Raw genomic sequence first — 17428 nt, forward strand, 5'->3', positions numbered from 1 at the left:
TTTCCTACCTTAAGATCCCTAACTGGTTATGCACCAAAAATACATAGTTGGAATAACCATTATATATTACTTTATATCTTGTTACTACTGCAGCAAACGCTGAGTTGCCATAAAGTGCATGGAACTTGCCAGAAAGTGTTTGCAAAAAGCCCATTCACTTACTGAACATTCATTTGTCACCAGGCCGCACTAAAGCCTGTTTAAAGTTTAATTTTACATAGGGAATTAAAACTCAGATTTACCGTATGAGCTCCCAAGATGAACTTCCAAGCACATAAGGCAAATTATTTTAGAAATTCACAGTAACCACAACGTATTTTATTCTATGATTGTCTTATTTACAAAGTATATTGTAATTTGTACTTATGTGAGGTTCTTTCTTTCTGCAGAGAGCGGAGTGGTCCATTGCACGTTATTCCCAGTGGCTGGATGATCACCCATCTGAGAAGGATAGACTGATTCTTATAAGGTAAGACTGTAAATATGACTGTAAAGGTGTCCTCACCACAGAACAGTAAAACAAACATTTCAGAACTTTCCTATGAAATGTTCTAGAATAGGCGATACAGGGTGACCAACATCTCAATGCTAATTGGAAACTGGGAGGAGCTGGAGAAGCTGCAGTGATTATCATATTAGTGCAGATCAAGAAGTGGGAGTTTCCGGGTTCTTGTTAGTGGATGGAGTATGATTCTTGCAGTCTCTAATATCTTTTATATTTAGCTACAGTGAGCTATACTTATCTACTCTCCTGGAAGCTATGTGAGACTCCAGATTTTTCAGGGACATGCAGTGAAGTAAATGGCTGAGGAGTCCCTGGCAAGTACCAGACCCAGATTTGCACACAATATAGAAGCTCAGGGGGACAATACTGGCATTATACACATGTGCAGCAGTATATATTGCTGGAGATTCGCTGAGTTTTGATAAGAGATGTGCATAAAAGGTAGCCAGGAGAGGCACTGCCTCACCTGCCATAGAGTTTTTTTTTACGCCAGATATATATTCTTTGTATTTTTGACATACTTGACATAGTGTAGCAGTCCTGATCTTGGTGCTAGAGATTCCTCTGATAGCAGGGGATGTATTACCTGTAGTTGCGTACGCATGGATAATAGTGCATGGGCAGCGCAAACACATGCAAGATATGTTCTGCTAACTATCGTCTGCATCCTATTGCAGAAAGAGCACTATATTTGGTTTTTTTTTTACATCTTTCTGCTCAGTAGCACTTAGGGTGGCCAATTCCAGGATCAGGGGGGTCCCGGGATTTGGCCCCCAAAACGCCGGGAGTCAAATCCCGGGATTTCAGGATTAGACTACTAGGCATGCGCGCAGTCTAATGCAGGGCAGCGTCTGAGCATCGCAGCATCCTTCAGTGGCGAGGGTGTAATATACTGTAGCTGGGGCATGCAGTAGGTGCATAAGCTGGGAGGTGGCTGTTACCAGTGCTAGTTACGCATTGTAGAACTGTAACAGCAGCCTTTAGTATGGAGGTGTGATTGTAGAAACAGTTGTAATAGCCTTAGAGAGGGGTAGTTATGTAAAAGAGGCCAGGGTTATAATAATGTAGCACATCTACCAAGTTTCCCGTTATAACAGCATATTTCGGGCCAGATGCACTAAGCTTCAAAAGTGATAAAATGGAGAGTGATAAACAGCCAGCCAATCAGCTCCTACCTTCTATGTCCCAGACTGTGTTTGAAAAATGTCAGGTAGGAGCTGATTGGCTGTTTGTTTATCACTCTCCATTTTATCACCTCTCACCTAATCACCTCCTCCCACTCCCGTGTCCAAGACTTCTCTCGCGCTGCCCCCCTGCACTGGAACAACCTCCCGCTGCACTGGAACAACCTCCCGCCACCCATCAGGCTTTCTGATTCCCTTACCTCCTTCAAGCGCTCCCTCAAAACCCACTTCTTCCGATTAGCCTATCCCTCCTCCTCCTATCCTGCCTACCCTACCACTCCATCCATTCCTACCTATCCTATTGTTTTTCATTCGTCCACCCACCTTCTTTTAGTCTGTTAACTCTTATGAGTAGCGCCCTCCTTCCGCACGTACTCACCCTAACTCTTTACCTCACCAGTGCTCCTGCCCGGTTCTTCCCTTCCTCTACTTCATCTTCAGTCTCCTCGACAAATTCCACACCTACTTCAGAACTGATGCTGATTTTAGTTCTACAAGTTATACCCCTATTTATGCCGTATTTTATCAACACACCCTGTACGTTACCTTGTAATTAGTTTTTTTGTTTGCTATGTACGGTGCTGCGGACACTTTTTGGCGCCTTATAAATAAACAAACTACTACTATCACTTTTGAAGCTTAGTGCATCTGGCCCTTCATCTTGTGTTGGGTTATGGCCTAGAGGTTTAGTTCTGTGTGCATGTACATCTGTGTCAGAGTCCATATTAGCATGTATATAACAGTACAGGGTAATAAGCATGTTCCAACATGCAGCAATTTCATCTGTCATTCCTCCTGCGGTCATTAGCATGCATGGTTCTTACATGGTCTCATTCTTTGCTGTGTAATATAAACTCCACAGATACTGTATGTACTAGGCTTTGTAGTGATAGCAGTGTCTCTCCTGCATAATTGCAGCATTATACCTGCAAGGCTTACTCTGTCTCATCCTCAAATGAACATTATTGTCTGTCTTATTAATTATTCCAATTCAAATGAAATTTCATATCTGCAATATCATTTATAGGCATATGAAAATGATATGTGACTTAATTGTCTGCAGTAGACAAAAAGTGAGAGATGCCACAAATGAATGTTCTCGCTGTGTTTGATGATATTGTATGTTTGCCTAGAAGCCCATGCTCCATTTCTGCTGCTTATTAAATGTCAGTAGGATGTGATTAAATAGTAATGTTGTGGCATTCCTGAGCCATTGCACTGTATGATATTATATACGGTACCCACTGCTTTGTATCAGATAATTAGTATCACCGTACACTGTTGTTTCCTGCTTTAGGTGTTATTACAGATGTAAGTGTGGTTGTTATGTAGCTGTATGAATATATCTTTGCATTGCTTTATGTAGTTTTTCTCATAAAAATGTCCTTCAGTGGCAGAAGTTTACTGTAAATAGAAACCTGCTTTTGTTGCTCTTAATTTGAACAAGAATATATAGTATGGGGTTTTAATTCTGTATATTTTGATTAGATGAGCTCTGTGCTCTGATCGGTGAGTAATGCAAACATCTGCTGTTATGGCCCATACACACTGGGCGACTTTGAGCTGAAAGCAGCTTCGTTTACTCCTCTGAGCTGCTTCTTAGCTCAAAAGCTGCCCAGTGTGTACAGCCAGGGGCGGGCTGGGCCGGGGGGCAGAGTGCCATATGCCCCCCGGGCCGCTTACCCACCCACTGGCTGCGGGCCGTGCTGCGGCTGGATCAGCTTCTCCAGCCCTCCTGCACTGGCCGCGGCTTACAGAACACGGCCGCGGCTACAGGAAAATGGCCGCCGGCCCCCTGCACTGAGGACATGTTCTCAGTGCAGGAGGCCGGCGGCCATTTTCCTGTAGCCGCGGCCGTGTTCTGGAAGCCGCGGCCAGCGCAGGAGGGCTGGAGAAGCTGATCCAGCCGCAGCACGGCCCGCAGCTAGCGAGTGGGTAAGCGCTCTCCCCCCCCCCCCCTCCCTCACCCCAGCATATGTGTTTCTGTCACTGTGGGGGGCATATCTGGCACTGTGTGGGGGCATATCTGGCACTGTGTGGGGGCATATCTGGCACTGTGTGGGGGCATATCTGGCACTGTGTGGGGGCATATGTGTATCTGGCACTGTGGGGGGCATATCTGGCACTGTGGGGGCATATATGTATTTGGCACTGTGGGGGCATATGTGTATCTGGCACAGTGGGGCATATGTGTATTTGGCACTGTGGGGGCATATGTGTATCTGGCACTGTGGGGGCATATGTGTATTTGGCACTGTGGGGGCATATGTGTATCTGGCACTGTGGGGCATATGTGTATTTGGCACTGTGGGGGCATATCTGGCACTGTGGGGGCATATGTGTATCTGGCACTGTGGGGGCATATGTGTATCTGGCACTGTGGGGACATATGTGTATCTGGCACTGTGGGGGCATATGTGTCTGGCACTGTGGGGGCATATGTGTATTTGGCACTGTGGGGGCATATGTGTCTCTGGCACTGTGGGGGCATATGTGTCTCTGGCACTGTGGGGGCATATCTGGCACTGTGGGGGCATATGTGTCTTTGGCACTGTGGGGGAATATGTGTCTCTGGCACTGTGGGGGAATATGTGTCTCTGGCACTGAGGGGGCATATGTGTCTCTGGCACTGAGGGGGCATATGTGTCTCTGGCACTGTGGGGGCATATGTGTCTCTGGCACTGTGGGGGCATATGTGTCTTTGGCACTGTGGGGGAATATGTGTCTCTGGCACTGTGGGGGCATATGTGTCTCTGGCACTGTGGGGGCATATGTGTCTCTGGCACTCTGGGGGCATATCTGGCACTGTGGAGGAATATGCGTATTTGGCACTGTGGCAGAATATCTGGCACTGTGGAGGCATTTGTGTCTGGCACTGTGGGGGCATATGTGTATTTGGTACTGTGGCGGAATATCTTGCACTGTGGGGGCATATCTGGCACTGTGGACATCACATTGTGCGGTGTAATGGGCATCATGGTATGGGGCGTAATGGACATTACGGTGTGGGGAGCATTGGGTAATTGCCATCACAGTATGGGGTGTAATGGGCATCAAGGTGTGCAGCATAATGTGTAATTAGCATCACAGTGTGCGGTGTATTGAGTAATTAGCATCGCAGTGTTTGGGCGTAATGTGTAACTGGCATCATGGTGTTCAGCATAATGTGTAATTGGCATTACGGCATGTGGCATATTGCTGCCGACTAGCTGGGAGGGGGGGCAGCCACTGCCGCTGAAGATTGCTGCGGATCATTGCTGCTGTGTCCAGCACAGGGGGGGCAGCAGATTGACGGCGATGCTGACTAGCTGGGGGGGGGGAGGCGCCATTTGCCGAAGATTGCTCCTAACACAGGTGCCAGGTGGGCTCCAGGCAGGGGGGGCCACGAGTTTAATGCAGCGAGGGAGTAACACAGGCAGGCTACAGGCAGGGGGAGGCGGGCAGGAGCGTAGGGCTCGCTCACCTGAATAGCAGAGTAACTAGCCTGGCACATGCAACTTTATTCCTGCTGCACTCCTTGCAGGAGCTTTCCTGCTGCTGCTGCTCCTCCAGCAGCTCAGTACCGCCCTCCAGTGGCCGGCACCCTAGGCAATGCCTAAAGCTGCCTAGTGGTGGCGCTAGCCCTGCGTACTGCTATGGAAAGTCGTTCACCCCCCAAGTCGTCCACTCCCAGGCCTGGCTTGCTCTGGTGACACACTGAACAACTTTGTCTGTGTTGATAACGGATATATATATATATATATTCAGTTTGTGCTTATGTTGGCATTATGCTTTAATATAACTGACTACAACCTATGTTGTGTGATGAAGGAAACCGTTGCAGTTGTAGTATTTTTTTGTTATCACTGAGATGTTTATCATGCCTTGGCTTATTATCTCTATTGGGCTCAATGAATAAATAATCAAATCTTTATTTAGACCTCCTCTGGCCTAATTGTGAAGATCAGGATGTATTTGACCAAATCTGCAAACTGTAGCTACAGTATTTGAATTGGGATTATGATTGAGTAGCCACACCCCTTCCTTGTAAGACCACGCCCCTTATTTGCAACTTTCCCTTTTATAAAGTCTATGTTCACTTACCTAAAACATTAAGCTCTGGTTTGAGCACAAGCTTATTTCATGTAAATAAAGTGATAATAATAATAATAATGATGATCATTTTAATACAGACCTTTTCAAAGTGCAATGATGAACACAGTTACTGCAAAGAGACTTTTCAACTCCCTGTGTACAGTAATGTTATTATTTGCCTTATTTATAAGTCAGTGGAAAGTAGATTGATTCTGTACAGTAGGTTTCTTTTTTTTGTGTGCAATTTAATGTAGAGTTATTTGCTCCTTTTTTTTTTTACCAATTTTCTTCTTTAATGCTTCTATATTTTACACTTCAATTCTGTATTATTATTATTATTTATTGTTATAATTTATTATCCTCTCTTCTGGCTTAAATGTGTGTGATGCTAACATTCAGATCATTATAGAACTTAGTTGGTTTGGTAATGTGGAAAAATATATATTATATAGATATATTTTGATGCAGATTAAGGCACGTGCAGCTTTTCTATGTAATGAGATCAGACTAAGTCCTTCTGATTGCAAATATATCCTCTCATTCCTGCTATATATCTTGTAGACTCTTCGGAATGATTTCCTCTGTAGACTTTCATATCTGTCTTACTTGGGTTTTTCTCTCAAAATGTAATAATAAACTGGGATAAACCTTGGATATGCCACATTGTCAGTGGTCCCATTGTGTGACCGTACCCATCTATATTTAAGCCTACGCTAATGATTTTAGTGTGAACAAATCTATGCTAAGGGTTATGGTACAATACAGGAATGTGATCAAAATCTCTGGTGAAGTAGTGCTGGTATTATCTTACATATGAACATCTGTATAAAGGCCCATACACACTGGGCAATATCCAGCTGAAAGCAGCTAAGTGTTGTTGTTTGGGCTGCTTTCAGCTCCAAAGCCTGCTGAGTGTGTAATGGGTAGCGGTGAGCACTGATGTGTGCTCCCGCATCATCGCCGGCCGCCGCTCATCTGCTGGTATTACTAGCAGATGAGCAACTCGGTGGACGGCTTTCCATAGCGGGCTATGATCATGTGTGAGCCACTGTGTGGGGCCAGGGCTCCCATATTATCCAGACACTTGTGCCACTGTCTGGGCCCGATTCACAGGTTGACATCACAGGTTGACATAATGCAGATGTTTGCGCAATTGGACAGCGTTATTTTTGTATTGCATATGCGCCACAGTCGTACTGCACATGTGTAGTGATAGATAGCTACGGTGGACATAGTGTCTATTCTCAATGGTATTGAGCGTTTGTGCGAGGTACTGGAGGTGGATACACAAAGGTAGACACGCTATTACTGTTCTGGAGAATGCTCCTTTGTATACAGTTCTGAGCAGCCATTAGTCCAGCGGTGTGCCTTTGTACACAAGCAGCGAATCAGAGGCGTCATTGTTGGGCATCTCTGTGCCTTGTGGCTGCGGCATTACCATATTTCCACGTGGCAGCGGCATACAAATATGAAGCTGCGTGTGCCTCTGAATCAGGCCCTGTGCTCGCTGCAATACATTTCTCTACACTCTGGTGTAACTGGCTTTCATCCTGAGACCACACATTACAGAGTGATTATATATACCCTATAGCAACTTGTTTTATATTTTCAGAAATCATGTTGTGCCTACTTACTATTATCACAGGTAATTTTTACTTATCATTGCTGGATAACATAGAGAATATGGTAAATAATACAGGTCTATTTTATGCAACATTTGCCAAATGGCAGCTACAGTATATTAGTCACCTGCAGATGGCGGGTGTGGTAGTGTGGACATGCCTGGTCTAGGACAACAGTCAGGTCATGAGTTTTTCATGTTTCTTTGGTTTAAATGTTGACACCTCGACAGGTGGACCCTAAAATAGTGTAATGTGTTCACATATCTGGTCTTCTATTGTTCTCTTCATGTGGATGGTAAGACATGAAAAAGTAAGAAAAAAATGGTGAAAAACTCAAGTTGACGTTTGACTGTCTACCTAGACATTGTCTGGGAGTTATCTGGATCCCGCAGCTAGCAAGCCCCCTAAGATACTGTACCACATGCTGCTTACTGCCATAGTCCAAATGTCAGATGGTGAGATACTGGTGCACAGGCACAGAGTTATAGTAACCTGATAACAATTAGGGGTAATCAGTTAGGCACAATAACAAATTGGTTGTGAAAAACTGTCCAAATATTGTTTTTACAGGCTATTACATCAATTAGATCACCGGCCTAAAGGTTCAGTGAAACCTGTGTGTTCTCGCTGTCGCAGCACTGCTTTCACTTGAAATAAAGGCTGCTTTTGGTGATTTTGTTTTGCCTGAGGCAGGTGCAGCAAAATCCCTGATAACTCTGGCCCCTGCCAGCATATTGGGCTAATTGGATAGTCCCTGGCGAGGAAATAACCCATTGTAACTTACTGTGGGTAAATAGATACTCCCAGTTCCAATGACAGATAAACTGGGGGTGTTTTGGCTGCCTTCATGTGGTGCTAGCAGCCTAAAGCAATCTGTGATGTTTATCAGTTTACTATGCTCTCAGATATTCAGATATGGTCTGAATTAGCACAAGGACTATGTAAACTGCTGTATCAAACTCAATGGGGCAGATGTATTAAGCTTGGTGAAGAGATAAAGTGGAAGGAGATAATTTTCCAGCCAATCAACTCCCAACTGTCATATTTCAAAACACAGCTGATTGACCAAAGCGTTAACACCTTCCACTTTATCTCCAGTTATCTCTTCGCCAGGCTTAATACCTCTGACCCAATATTTCTTAGCAAAATTGTTTCATCCATTTTAACACCAGGTTTTTTTTGTAATTACCTTTTTTCTGTGTTTTTCTATTTGTTTTATTGTTTCTTCCTAATTTATGGTCAACAGCCTCAAGTTTTCACACTTCCCTTTAAGTAAACATTGTACGTCTTTGCCCTGGGCTTTTTGGCTGTGGCAGGACAATTTTTACACCCCCACCCCGGCCTTCTGGCTGGGGTCTCTTTATTTATTTCTCTTCACGCGTCTCACGTTTGTCCTTTTTTTTCATGTTTCACGGTTTGCGTTTGTTTTGTCACATTTTTGTGCTGTGTGTACGACCCTTAGGGGTTACCTGCTCCCCACATACCAAAGCTCTCTCCTTCAAGGGAGAGCTGCGGTCCCCGAGGGCGATCCCGAGCCACAAGGCGGAGGGAGGCCTACCAAAGATCTCTCCCGCCCTAACCCTTGCGCGGGCTGAGGAAAGAAGGTCTCGCCGAGGTTTGGCGAGAAGGACCCACCGATTTTGGCTAAGAGGGGTTGGGGAGTAATGGGGCCTTTCTCCATTGAGAGAGGGTTCATACGTATGTATGCCCCCTATGCACGATTTAAGTTACTGCACTGGGTGTTTGAAGCACCACCTTGGGCAAAAAAGATTCTTGTTTTGGGCAGGGTTTTTCTTAGAATGTAGAATTTCTATAGGGCTTTTCCAAATGTTTTGTTTGTTCTATAGTGTTGCTTACTCATACGATCTTATCTAGTAAGATTACTATAAAATGTTCCATATATTCTGGATATGATCTCAGTATCTGAGAATCTCTAATTGAAGAATATGTCATCTTTCATATAGTTTAAGAAACATTCCTAGCAGCCTGAAATACTGCCTTACTGAAGTCAGTTGTAGTCTTTCCTCTGAAACAGATTGTCTTCTTATTGCTCCTTCAGGCACTTAAAATCAGAATTTTAATACTGCATAATGTTGATATATTAAAGAAAAGAAAGTTTTAGTATCATGTTCTGCGTAATACAGAGGACGAGGGTTTTGAGACTTCACAAACCGCTTAAATAACTTTATTCAGAAGTGTCCTGGATACCTGTAGTTATGGCTGCAGATTTATCTGTCCAATCTGTCTGGTGGGAACAAAACCATGGAAATGCATGGGAGCAAATGACAATTAAAGATTTGCTCCCAAACATTGGAAAACAGACAATGGACAGTTAGAGGGGTATTCAGTGTAGGGACACGACTGTCGGCCTGGCCCATCAGCTGTGACCCTTTCCCGTTCTTGGCTGGCTCGACTGAGATTTTGCAGGTGGGATTCAATGTCCCAAGGGGGTACACTGCGCTAAAGAAAGTGGTAATAAATAAATATGTGCCAATGGAATGAAGGGATTCAATGTCCCGCCTGCCGAGTGCAGAGAAGGGGGCGTTTCTGCAAGAAGCGACCGGGAACTCAATTCTATCTGGCTACTTGTGAAGTCTGGCACGTTCTGCCCAGATGCCTGTTCAATGCTGTTGAGGAAGATAGTATTGAATAGGGCCCCACCTGTTGGGAATGGCGGCTGGGAGATTGAATCAATTTGTCTAAGTGGGATGATAGATAAAAATAATTGCTTGGCCAAATTGGTTTTATTTTCCAGCATTTGGGAGCAACTGCTGATTGTCATTTGCTCATATACATTTCCAGATTTTTGTTCTCACCAGACAGATTGGACAGATAAATCTGTAGGTATGTACCCAGCTTTCAACAGTGAAAGGGGTATTACTGGAAATCATTTGGCAATGCAACCTGCTAATGCAAAGGTGTCTGTGGATCCCAGCCTGGATTGCCAAGAGAAAACTTGATAAAAAGAATTAGTGGGCAAAAGCACAAACAAGCCGCATCACGATAGATAGAACAGGCATGAGCATATTTGCTCTATCTCTATGACACAGGCAGTTTGTTAAAATAAGAAATGGTCTTCAGAAAACTCTGTGCAGCAAGCTACTCTGTTTGCCTTGTATGCATTGCTCACCAACTGCCTGTGTGCATCTGTCAATGCAGTGATTCAAATAGCAGAGACCACGGTCGTCCAGACAGTGAAGAAAGTGCTCACATTCCTACCCAGGAGGTGCAGCAATTCTTCCTCCATGATCATGCCATGATGGTATAGCATGGAACCCAAAGGTTTTTCTGGTGAATCTGGTAGCAGGGCCATTGTAGATTGTATTAAATATAGCATGGTAGATGTCCCTGAGAACTAGAGTTGGAAGAGCTGCACTAAGCTGTATACCACGTGTAAGCTGTAAACCACCTTAGGAGCAATATACACAGTAGGTGAGTTGCTCTAACCAGCAAAGGTATTTTTAAGAATAGAGGCAATAACTGCAGGGTGACATTCAGAACAGACACATGTACTGTACATGTACTACCACCTCGAATGCTTTTCAACCATGCAATAATATGATCCATCAGTACTAGAGACACATTTCTACTGTCATGTAAAAGTAGCGCTAGATTAATACCAAAATTATACTATGTGTTCAGGATATACTTCATCTGTACCCTTTCTTATAGATTACATGCCATAACAGCTTAATGCTTCAGTAAAATTATAATCATATTATTTTCCACTAATATATTTCTTCTTTTCTTACTAGGGGTGCACTGGAAGCCTATGTACAGTCTGTGAAAGCTAGAGAAGGCAAGGAATTTGCTCCAGTTTATCCAATAATGGTTCAACTTCTTCAGAAAGCAACATCAGCTGTGCAGTAGTCACAATACAGTAATCCATCTACCCAAATCCTTGACAGGCTGGGGCAATGGATATTGAGGGTATTTAAATTGTGGTTTACAATAAGGGCTGCACAAATCACAGGAGCAAGGTAGAACCTAATATTCCAGAATAATTTCTGTGTAGTTCAATGCATGTTACTATAGGGCAGTGATTCTCAACCTCGGTCCTCAAGTACCCCCAACAGTTCACGTTTTGTAGGTCACCTGGCAGGTACATTCTTTATTTACTGACACATTTTAAAAGATCACATGTGGCTATTTTACTTGTGATTCTACGTGGAGACCTGGAAACATGCACTGTTGGGGGTCCTTGAGGATGAGAACCACTGCTCTAGGGGGCAGATTTAATCCGTTGTCTGCAGAACCTGGACCTATTCAATTACAGCCCACAGGTGAGTTTCTGCTTTCTGCTGAGGATTTTGACTAAGAATGTGGGCAAAGCATGTAAACTTTAATAGACCATCAGAACTGGTTTATTAGATTTAAGTACAGTAATAAGGGTTCAAGAGAACAAACCTCTTGATACAATGAAGGTGTTTGTGCAGATATTTACAGTAATTAAAGATTTCAGTTATGGATCTCATGATTTGTCAGTAAGCTCACAAAACAAGGCTCTTACTCTGACCCCAAGCAGGAAATACTGGGGACTCCGGCATCCATCATACCAGGCCAAAACACCAGCTATGGGTTCTGGCAGACACATGGAGCATAGATCTGCCTGTATTTGTGGTTTGTTACATTGACCAATTGTTTTGTTTTTGTAATTTTATTCTCAGCTTTTGGTGTAGGGTTATAAAAGTGTTGAGGTAATGCCCGCCATATTACTGCAGCCAATAATGAGATTAAAGCTGGGTGTTGGCTTCCACCGATTACAACCTGCTACTCAACTCTATAATAAACACATCTTTGATTAAATAATTTTAAATATGTTATGAAATTGTTTTTTTTTCTGATAATGTTTTGTTTACATAAAAGAGGTAAATGTCTATGCTAAGTTGTGCTTATGCAATGCTTCAAATCAAATGTAGTTCTAATAAAACATTATTGCTTTCTACTTCTGCAGATTATCATTTGGTGCAATAACATCAAGAACCACACACACAGGACACACAAATAAGACCATTTCAACAACATTTATTTGAAATATACAAGAATATAGTGTGCAAAATTATTGGGGCAATATTATGCTGTCATAGACAAATTGGTTTCCAGCTGTGACTAACGAGCCATGATTGCAGCACATCACAGACGTACAGCTGTAACATATGATGCATCTGTTTATTTCAACAGGTGCAAGAAAAAGTAAAGTGCAAGTGTTGCACCAGAGTTAAGTGCAAAGTCGCCCCTCCCCCCCATCATAAATGACATTTTTCATAGCAAAATAAAATCTGTAGATTCTATAGCAAACTAAATTACTAAACCTTATGCTTCAACACGTTGGCATTTTGGAGAGGTCTGTCGGAAATGTTGGCCCCTCTGTCCAAAAGGAAGCGTATGATCCACTTGCCAGAATATACTGTAGGTCAGTGGCGATGAATAGTCAGTTAGTGCTCATGCACCTTGCATTAAAATATCATGTCAGAAACATATAAATTCCAACGTCAAAGATAAGTACAATTGTGCAATACATATTAATAAGCAGTAGGGTCGATAAACAGCAGTTATATTTTCTATAAATTCCCATTTTTTTTTTCATAACCTGGTTGTCGTTAAACATTTTGCTGAAACAACTCATTTTAGCACCACAGGATAACGATTTTTCAAGCCTATATTTACCTGATATATAATTTTTCAAAAATAAGGCAATTTGGTTTAAAATATTGATATTTTTCATATGTAATGCTATACTTAAAAGGAGAAAACCTTCAGCCATTCTGTGACGCTGCTGGACATTATAGTCTGTCACAGCCACACCATTGTGCGGTCAGACGTTCTTCCACGCAGACGGATAGCACAAGCTTCAGCTACATTCATGTTTAATGTTGTTGTGAGCCCTGGAAAAAAAAAAAGAGAGAAAGAATTCTTCAATCATAATAAAGTAAATTGTATTAAATCAATGCATTTCAATACAGATTTCCTATCCCTGTTTAATTGTGAAGATCAATAAGCAACAGATTTCCCACTTTTAAAGACGCAGCAGCCTAGAGATATAAGAAATCCCAAATATAGAAGAGCAAGTTCTCACACAGTAGACCAATGGTTACCAACCTCGGTGCCTTGACACCCTGGCATGCCTTGGGCATTTGCAGGAGTGCCCTAGGTTAGTGGCCAAGACCAATTTTATTTATTTACTGTATGATCAATGTTACAGGCCACATGAGTGCTTGTAGCTTCCAATCATAAACTATGAGGCCAAGCAGAAACAAATGGAGATTCTGTCTTTCAACCACATAAATCTGAACTGAAGGATGACATATAAACACAATTTTATTAATTTTTTTATGAATAAGAAATTTATGGCCATTAGTTGGCATGAAAAGAATTCTAATTATTTTCTCATGCCAATATTCAAAGTAGTTTGTGAACCATTAAGTTATAGTACAATCTTTGGAACAGTGTAACACAGGCATATCCAACCTGCAGCCCTCCAGCTGTTGGGAAACTACACATCCCAGCATGCCTTGCCATAGCTTTGCTGATAGGGAATGCTAAAACTATGGCAAGGCATGCTGGGATGTGTAGTTTGGTCCCTACAGCTGGAGGGCCACAGTTTGGACATGCCTGGTGTACCAGTTTTTGTGTGGAGTTTGAGACATGGCTGCATTGCAAATAACAGGCATTAAAAGATCTATAGCCCCCCTTCTACTGCCTGCAATGAGTGAGCAGCAATGCCAAAGACAGGCTGCCAGGATCACCTCACAGGGAAGAGACTATGGGGGGGGTTATTCAATCTGTGCCCATATTCCCCAACAGCATTGAAGGCTGTCGGATCTGACCGATCTGTTTTGTCGGAAACAGACGTGGATTGTTTAATTCACGGACATTTTCCAACACTCGACTGTTGGTACTTTGATTACAGACAGTGAAATTACTGTTAGGAGCTGGAGAAAACGGACAGAATGCTAACTGTCGGAACGTCCCATATTGATTACCTCCATATAGCTGCTGATTTAAAACTTTAAACAGAAGTAACTTAATGAAACATAAAGGGGACTAGTCAATCTTGTTTCCGACAGTGGGAAATACCTGCCAATTCAACAGTCAGTATTCAATCTTCTGACTGTAGGAAATGTTCTGACAGTCAGAACGGTTCGTGGATTGTCGAAAACTGCAGCATATTCGACAGCAGCATATTCGCCACTGACTCGGCTTTTTAAAAAGTGGAATCTGCATGAACACGGCCATATTGAATAGGTGTGTGCTGATATTTCTGACAGTCGGAAAGAATAAGCACACATTGAATACCCACACACACACACAGAGACCAGACTGAAGAGAACAGGGCTCCTGTTTCTGATCGCCCTCTGAAACAAAAGATCACAGAAATAACCAAAGACCACAGGTTTTACCTCATGGACTACTTTGAGAAGTCACATACCATTACTAAATGTTATTTAAAATATGACTGACGTACAGTACTGTGGTAAAAGAAAGCAAAACTGCTACATTACATACTGAATTTGTTCTTTTTCTCTTCCAACAGTCAGGATTTATACGTTTTTGTTCTTCCGCCAAAGCTTTAGCTTCTATTGTGTATATTCTTCTTTCCTCATTCTTCATCTTTTTCCATCTGTCGCCAAGTATCACACTTATGGCTCTGGAAGAGAAAGCACGTCAGGACTGACTAGAACCAGATCTTTACTAAACAAAACATAACAAAACCACAGCTCATCTTACAAACTGGTGTGTAAAATAAGCTCCAGTTCTTTCTCATATCCTCACTTGTAATTACTGAGATATGGAGGCTTCCAGAATTCTTGGGTACGAAACCTTACAAGAAAAAGTGTAATCTTGTATCCTTGAAATACAAAGTTTTGTACCCCAGGAATCCTGGGATGACACTCTCCATATCTCTGCGAATCTTGGCAGACGAGCTTCTACTCTAGAGTCCCCCCATCATGCAGTTCCAGTGTCCCCTGGTGGATAAAAATAGAAACAGTGATGTTTGGTATCTGGGTCATCACTATGAACCTTCAAACCTTAGCACAGGTGTTGCAGGTAGAAGCTTGCATGTGGATGCTAGTGCTGCATTTGGGGGGTTATTCTGATTCACTCTGAAAGGCACAATCACTCTCTAATGGACAAAACCATGTGCACTGCAGGTGGGGCTGATGTAACGTGCACAGAGTTAGATTTGGGTTTTTTATTGTTTTTGTGCAGGGTAAATACTGGCTGCTTTATTTTTACACTGCAATATAGATATCAGTTTGAAGTGCACCCCCCACCCAAATCTAAAGGCCCCCATACACTATCCGATTTGGGCACGATTTCACCCGATTCGGATGAATCGGGCCATGAAATCGTCCCAAATCGCATGTTTTGACATCCCCCTCCGATCCAATGCGCGGTCCCGTGTGCATCGGATCGCAGTCGGACCGGCTGCACATAAGATTTCCTAAATCTTATGTGCAGCCTCCAGGCAGGGGACGCCAGAGCCAGGCAGGGGGAGAGCTGGGCAGAGTCAGATGCTGGGGAGCTGCAGGGGCGAGGGGGGTGCCGGGCATGGTAAGCTGTGAAATAGGCAGTGGACAGGGGGCGCTGGAGAGCCGGGCAGGGGACACAGAGTCAGCATGCGGGGGGACGCCGGTGAACCAACGAGTGAGCTGGGGCTGCTGGGCAGGAGGATCGGGGACACACTCTGCAAGGGGAAAAAAAAACCCCATTACAAATGAATGGGTAGCCAGTGATTGGCTGAGGGAGCTCTCAGCTAATCACTGGCTGCCCATTCATTTGTATTGTTTTTTTTTTCCCCTTGCAGACTGCAGAGTGAGTCACCGATCCTCCTGCCCACCTCCCTCGTCGGTTCACCTCCGTCCCCCCGCGTGCTGCCTCTGTGTCCCCTGCCCGACTCTCCAGCGCCTCCCGCCCGCTGCCTTTTTGACAGCTTACCATGCCCAGCTGCCCAGTGTCCCTCACCCGCTGATTCTGCCCAGTTCTCCCCCTGCCTGCATCGCCCACTGCAGCTCCCTGGGAGTTGCATATGATAAATCGCATGGCGATTTATCATATGCAAAACTTTGGCACATCAAGAGCCTAATCATGTGTGACCCCTCCCGGGGAGCGGACGGTGAAATCAGGTCCGACTTGTCCCTAGGACAAGTCGGGCTAATGTATGGGGGCCCTAACTCTCTCTGCACATTTTACATCAGCCCCACCTGCAGTGCATATGGTTTTGTCCATTACAGAGTGATTGTACCTTTCAGGGTGAATCAGAATAACCCCCTTGGTTACTAGTATAGCATTATAAGTGCCTTCTCACTCTCTCAGAGCAAAATAGTTTGCAGAACCCTGCATTAGGTCAATCAATTAGAAGAGATAACAGCTCTAGACACAACAGGGTATTTGTGTATTAGCACGGTGCCTGGCTACGCTACGTTTTCAGCTTAGCCCAGGGGCTGCCTAGCGTAGTTAGCATAGGGACTTCGCAGCAGCCCGGCTCTGTCCCCGGCGTCCATGGCAAGCCTAGTGAGCTCCTCTCACACAGTGCCGGTAACCGCCAGATCCCCTGCGCTGGCGGACGCCGGCAGAGAGGGGATCATGCGGGCGTCGGCGGAGAGGCGCTCCAGCTGTCTGAGATACATGTGCATCTCAGACACTCCTGCGTTTTAGTAATTATTGCGGCAGGGTATGGCAACCCTGTCCGTGTCCGCAAGTGCGTCTTGTGCACAATAAAGGAGGCATTTGCCAGTGCTCCATGTTACATACTGACAAATGCCTCTTTTTCAAGCCCCCACTATCCACGCCATCCTGGAGTGTGGCGAGCGGACACATTATGCGTCCTCCCGTCCTGTTCATACCCCCACTATCCATATCGGCGTGAAGTCGATTCTATAAAGTGTGGCGAGCCCGAAGCGTGGTGAGTGCAGCGAGCCCCGCGAGGGGACACGGAACACATGTAAAGTCATCCGCGTCCCCTAGCAGGGCTCGGTGGCTCGCTGCGCTCGCCACACTTTATAAAATCAACTTCACGTCGATGTGGATAGTGGGGGTAA

General features: G+C 44.1%; 2 protein-coding genes across 3 annotated transcripts in view; one reads left to right on the top strand and one right to left on the bottom strand.

Moving 5' to 3' along the window:
- COG5 (component of oligomeric golgi complex 5) overlaps positions 1-12330 on the top strand; it is a 334884-nt gene extending 322554 nt beyond the window's left edge. For both annotated transcript variants that reach the window (XM_083182966.1, XM_083182965.1), the window contains exons 21-22: positions 390-469; positions 11141-12330. In XM_083182966.1, the coding sequence (XP_083039092.1) occupies positions 390-469; positions 11141-11255 (195 nt within the window). In that variant the 3' untranslated portion in view covers positions 11256-12330. The remainder of the gene's footprint in view (positions 1-389; positions 470-11140) is intronic.
- Positions 12054-17428, bottom strand: part of HBP1 (HMG-box transcription factor 1) — a 45360-nt gene continuing 39985 nt past the window's right edge. Inside the window, exons 10-11 of the mRNA XM_083182968.1 lie at positions 14892-15033; positions 12054-13270 (exon numbers count right to left, since the gene is read on the bottom strand). Coding sequence (XP_083039094.1) covers positions 13253-13270; positions 14892-15033 — 160 coding nt within the window. The 3' untranslated portion in view covers positions 12054-13252. The remainder of the gene's footprint in view (positions 13271-14891; positions 15034-17428) is intronic.

This window comes from Crinia signifera, chromosome 4 (assembly GCF_055691185.1).
Source record: "Crinia signifera chromosome 4, ASM5569118v1, whole genome shotgun sequence".
NCBI lineage: Eukaryota > Metazoa > Chordata > Amphibia > Anura > Myobatrachidae > Crinia > Crinia signifera.